Source organism: Balaenoptera musculus, chromosome 3 (assembly GCF_009873245.2).
Source record: "Balaenoptera musculus isolate JJ_BM4_2016_0621 chromosome 3, mBalMus1.pri.v3, whole genome shotgun sequence".
Classification (NCBI taxonomy): Eukaryota; Metazoa; Chordata; class Mammalia; order Artiodactyla; family Balaenopteridae; genus Balaenoptera; species Balaenoptera musculus.
The window spans coordinates 154285908-154291264 of record NC_045787.1 but is presented as its reverse complement, the minus strand read 5'-3'; the positions used below and the strand labels follow the sequence as shown (position 1 = coordinate 154291264).

Here is a 5357-nt window from a genome sequence, read left to right as displayed (position 1 = left end):
TATAATATTCCTAAATTATTTTACTGGCCTGTATTTATTGTTATAAAAAAATTAATGGAATCACTAAGGATAATGACAGCAGGAATAGACATTTACTGAGCTCTTATATTGTGCTAGGGATTTTTAAACAAGGGGATTAGTATAGATTAACTCATTTAATCCCTTCACCCCATGAAGTAGGTGCCATTAACATTCTCATTTCTCAGTTGATTTTGCAGGAGCATCTCTGGGACACTACAACCCCTATTTATAACAGAATGTGGAATTCATGAAGTCATCTTCTGAAATATCCACATATGTATTACTTAATCTGGTCCTAACAATGTTCACTTTAAATTTACTATATTCACAAACGTAGTTTTCCTCATCAAACTCAAGGTACAAATTATTTTACTGACTTTAGCGATCAATTTAAGGGGATCTCTGATTAACGTTTGACCAACCCAAATTTAACAATTTAAATTCTGTTAAATAATTATTCTATTTACCATGAGATTTCCTTTAGAAACTTACACCTACTTTCGAAATATAATTTGACATTTTCAAATGCTGACAAACCCTTCCCAAGACCTTAGAATTCCCAGTACATTATACAATTCTGATCGCATCTTCTCTAAAAAACTAAGTCATGCATTCATACATTTTAAAATGGAAATGTTTACCTATCAGAACCTCAAATGTTAAAGTTTCTTTCAAGATTAAACACTTTCAATACCAGATCAATCTACCAGATTTTCCCTGGCATAAAAAAACTACGTATTTGGTGTCTAAATCTCAGTGATGATACTTTCCGGAACCAAAGTAGCTTGTCACCAGTGATAACAAAGACACCTTCAGGACGAGTGGGATTGAAACCCCATGAGCTTGGTGGTGGCAAAACTCAAAACGGCCACGTGTCAGACGGCATTCCCTGCACAAAATTAACACGAGCCCACTGTGCCCCTAGGCGCACCCAAATCATGCCTCGGGGTCGGTTTCCCGCGAGCCCTGCCTTGCACAGGTTCGCACAGGAACGCGCTCAAAAGGACACAGCCCTCGACCAGTGCAGCTCTTTTCTAGAAGATATGGGTGGCTCTGAAAAGAGCCTTTGGTGTCACGGGGCCCCCGGGGCGCACGGCCGTTTCCGGCCCGCCTCCGCGGCCTCACTTGCCCTTAGCCTTATGGTGGCTCTCCGTCTTCTTGGGCAGCAACACGGCCTGGATGTTGGGCAGGACGCCGCCCTGCGCGATGGTCACGCGGCCCAACAGCTTGTTGAGCTCTTCGTCGTTGCGGATAGCCAACTGCAGGTGGCGCGGAATAATGCGAGTCTTCTTGTTGTCCCGCGCCGCATTGCCCGCCAGCTCCAGGATCTCAGCCGTCAGATACTCCAGCACGGCTGCTAGATACACAGGCGCACCAGCACCCACACGCTCAGAATAGTTACCTTTCCGGAGCAGCCGGTGCACTCGGCCGACAGGAAACTGCAGGCCCGCGCGCGACGAGCGCGACTTCGCTTTCGCGCGCGCCTTGCCTCCCTGTTTGCCTCGACCGGACATCTCCCAATCAAGCGCAGATAAAAAAAGAAAGCCAAAAAAAAGAACCCCAGGCAACGAAGCCGTAATACTCAGGGAGTCCTTATATATGGTCTTGAGGTAGTGGAGCCGGCGCCTCCCGATTGGGTAGCGATGGTGGCCAATCAGAAAGGGAAGCCGCCATCCCCTAATTTGCATGCGCCTTTTCCAGTGATGACGTTGCGCTGCCCTTGATCCTATCAGAAACTAGAAGCTCTTCATTCCTCATTTGAATACAGGACGTATAAGTTGAGTTGCTGGAGAAGTATCGGTTTTTCTGTTTGGAAAGATCTGCCGTAATGCCTGATCCGTCCAAATCAGCTCCAGCACCCAAGAAGGGTTCTAAGAAGGCCGTCACGAAGGCGCAGAAAAAGGATGGCAAAAAGCGTAAGCGCAGTCGGAAGGAAAGTTATTCCATCTACGTGTACAAGGTGTTAAAGCAGGTGCACCCGGACACCGGTATTTCTTCCAAGGCTATGGGTATCATGAACTCGTTCGTCAACGACATTTTCGAGCGCATTGCTAGCGAGGCGTCTCGTTTGGCGCACTACAACAAGCGGTCTACCATCACGTCCCGGGAGGTGCAGACGGCCGTGCGCCTGCTGCTGCCCGGTGAGCTAGCCAAACACGCCGTGTCCGAAGGTACCAAAGCCGTCACGAAGTATACCAGCTCCAAGTGAGGCACGCCCCGGCTCCCGGGAACCCAAAGGCTCTTTTCAGAGCCACCCACAAGATCGAGAAAGGGTTTCGAACACGTGAAGGGTTGTTATGTAAACGCATCCGATGTGTTCTCCTTAGCGGTTCCTTGGTTAATGGAAGGATGTTCTTGTTCTCCCTGCTCCCTGTAGAGGTGTGTGCGCGTGTGTATGGGAGTGGAATGGGAGAATATCTGCTTACGGAGGTTGGGTATGGAATGGCGACCCAAAATAACAATGTGGGAGGCAATCAAGAGACCGGGTGTCCACCCTCGTCTTTGCTCAAGGTTATTGACGCTTCACTAAATAAAGTAGGAACCCTGAACTCAAGTGTCCTTAGCGTGTGGAGAGTGCCATTTCCGGGGCTTGCGGGCATGGACTCAATGTTTAGTTTTGTGTTCGTGTGGTGTGAGCCTGTGGGTGAGGAACGCAGGTCACCTGCCCCCAGTGGGACCTCGTGCCAGTCTCTCCACCTCCGTGTCCCTGATGGGTGAACCCGAAGGACGCTCTTGGTGAGGCCCTGGGGGTTGTCGCGCAGCTCTGGCGGTGGCGCCTGACGCTGCATCCCCGCCTACACTAGCCACCTTTATCCTAAGGCAATGAACATTTCCGGGAGGATGTTTGCATGTCTGCATCCTTCAATCGCAGGATATTTGACAACCGAAAGGGAAAACGGAAGCGTGGTGGAACGCAGCGCTCCTTGCGCAGGAGCCGGATGTAAAAAGCCGACCCCTGGTGCAGGTAGCTTTAAGGGGGGGTGGGGAGGAGGGCAATTTAAGAGAAAAATAACGTTTTTCGAAGCAAATGTAGTTTTCACACTTCAGCCACGTTATTTTCTGTGACGCACTAGTGACGCAGAACTTTCCTTTTTCTCTGAATTCATGGCATTCGTTTGGAAAGTGTCATCTTAGTTCAAGGGAAAGCGCTTTGGCATGAAGAGTCTTCACTCTGAAGAAGACATCGCCTACCTTTTTTCTTGCCTTGTTTTTTCTCATTTTTGTAAGAAGGAGATTTCAAATAATCACTTCCTTTAGCCGTTTTGAGAATTAGATTGAAAAGTCGTGTCATCATCTCAGGCAAGGAACAGACGTTCAGTTGAAGGCTAATAATAGTGTTCTTGTGAATTATCTCCAAAGGAAGCGGGTTGCATGCCTGGTCCAGCTGGGCGGGCGGAGCTGGGGAGGAAACGTCGCCACCCCCACCGAGTGTCCTCAGCCACGGCGGCTGGAAGCCCATCGGCACCCCCCTCCCCGCCCCATTCCTTTTCCTACGTGGGTCCACTCTTAAAGAATTTCTAAAACCCCACAAGTTTTAAAGTTGGCGTCCAAAATATTTTATGGCTAGTTCAAATAGTTGCAAGGATGCAAATCCCAAGGTAGGACATTTTACAAAACAAAATGGTCTCACATCAATCTTTTAAAGGTATCTATTGAAACAGCAATTCGATACCATAACCATAGCAACTCATGAAGTACACTATTAAATTATTCGTTAACACTGAGCGATTTTAGATAATTTTTTCACCTTGAACTCATATCTCCATTCAACTTCTGCCTCAGAATTTCATCCTAATGTAAGATACATATTTTTTACACTGTTTTCTCTCTCTCCTTTCTCTACAAAAAAGGATATTGAAATTTAAAAACACTTGTAGGTGACCAGAAGTCAGTGTTTAAAAATCATCTTGACAGTACACAATTGTTTAAACATAAATAAGTTTTGATAGGTATATATAAAACCGAAAATAAAACTTAAGTGACACCTGCCTCATTTAAAGAGATGGATAGTGGTCCCGCCCTCCCTCCCTCCCTCTCCCTCCTTTCTGCCTCAATTAGTTTGTGCATCTATGGGCATGTATAGAATTATTATGGTTACAATGATAGCAGTGTGCAGCATCATTTCTTTTCCTTTGTTCTCTTTTATAGATACGAGCTCTGAAACAGTATTAACAAAAATAAATACCTCGAAATGGGAATTTTGTCACAGCAGTTTAACTCATTTCTTTGCCTTCCTAGTTGTAATACAGAAATTAAACAGTGGGGCTTCCCTGGTGGCACAGTGGTTGGGAATCCGCCTGCCAGTGCCGGGGACAAGGGTTCGGACCCTGGTCCAGGAGGATCCCACATGCCGCGGAGCAACTCAGCCCGTGCACCACAACTACTGAGCCTGTGCTCTAGAGCCCGTGAGCCACAACTACTGAAACCTACGTGACAGCTGCTGAAGCCCACGCCTTGAGCCCGCGCTCCACAACTGGAGAGGACACCGCAGGGTGAGGCCCGTGCACCTCAGCAAGGAGTGGCACCCCGCTCACCAAACAGGAGGGAGCCTGCATGCAGCAGCGAAGACCCAATGCAGCCAAAGAATAAATAAGTAAATAGATAAGTAAAATCTATTAAAAAAAAATTAAACAGCGATCTGTCATCAACAAGTCCACACCTTTAATTTTCTCAGTAGCTATCTGATTCATATTAAAAACTGCAAAATTCAGTCCTCCACTTTGAAATGGAGACCTGCTGACTGGGTCCAAGCCCTCAGCCTCCTACCAAAGTAGATTGGGAGTCAGTATCTTAATGAAAACTTCTAGTCACGTGAAAGTAGTCTTACAGATTCACGTGATTCTTTACCTTAATGAACTTAAACCATAGGTCTAATAAATGAAAACTGTCTCCAGCAGAGAACGTGATAGTGCTAGCAGTAGGCAAAAGCACTGCTTAGTACCAAAAATAAAAGAAGCAAAATGAAGATTTTACAATAATTTGCAAATGCAATTCTTTAAAAAATAAAATTTTCTGCGAATAATGCAAAATATCAATTAATTTCTCAGTATTGTTGACTCCTTTGGCACACAGAATTATCTTGAAGTTAAAAACGGCTGCCTCTATTTGCTGAACAGTCCAGCAGAGGTTGTACACACAGCCTCAGGTGCAGACTGGGCTCGATTTGGCCATCTACTAGGAGGGGAATCTGTTAAGGAAGAGGCAAGGTGATACAGAGTCCCTGCTATTGAGATGAAAAAACTGAGAGAAATTGTATACAGAAACCATGTCTATCATATTGTTACAACAAAGAAATACATGTTCTGTTAAGTTGAAAGTTAAACTAGGGCAGTTAA

At 45.9% G+C, this 5357-nt stretch overlaps 2 protein-coding genes across 3 annotated transcripts; one reads left to right on the top strand and one right to left on the bottom strand.

Moving 5' to 3' along the window:
• Nucleotides 1-343: 343 nt before the first annotated feature.
• On the bottom strand, nucleotides 344-1578 carry LOC118892768 (histone H2A type 3). The gene has a single exon (XM_036847675.1). It carries the CDS (start codon nucleotides 1533-1535, stop codon nucleotides 1143-1145), a length of 393 nt encoding a protein of 130 aa, XP_036703570.1. The 5' UTR covers nucleotides 1536-1578; the 3' UTR covers nucleotides 344-1142.
• Nucleotides 1579-1828: 250 nt separating this feature from the next.
• LOC118892671 (histone H2B type 3-B) lies at nucleotides 1829-4346 on the top strand. 2 transcript variants are annotated; one of them, XM_036847425.1, is made up of 3 exons: nucleotides 1829-2226; nucleotides 2894-2986; nucleotides 4261-4346. In XM_036847425.1, exons 1-2 carry the CDS (start codon nucleotides 1850-1852, stop codon nucleotides 2964-2966), a joined length of 450 nt encoding a protein of 149 aa, XP_036703320.1. In that variant the 5' UTR covers nucleotides 1829-1849; the 3' UTR covers nucleotides 2967-2986; nucleotides 4261-4346. The 2 variants fall into 2 exon arrangements, 1 of the variants encoding a protein (XP_036703320.1); XR_005019315.1 differs by lacking the exon at nucleotides 4261-4346 and having other exon boundaries at nucleotides 1829-2757; nucleotides 2894-2921.
• The last annotated feature ends 1011 nt before the right edge of the window (nucleotides 4347-5357 follow it).

Bases quoted from the DNA above. Each gene is read 5' to 3' on its own strand.
- LOC118892768 (XM_036847675.1), bottom strand. From the start codon at position 1,535: ATGTCCGGTCGAGGCAAACAGGGAGGCAAGGCGCGCGCGAAAGCGAAG.
- LOC118892671 (XM_036847425.1), top strand. From the start codon at position 1,850: ATGCCTGATCCGTCCAAATCAGCTCCAGCACCCAAGAAGGGTTCTAAG. The intron at 2,227-2,893 runs GTGAGGCACGCC...CTTCAATCGCAG, and splicing joins ACGAAGTATACCAGCTCCAA to GATATTTGACAACCGAAAGG.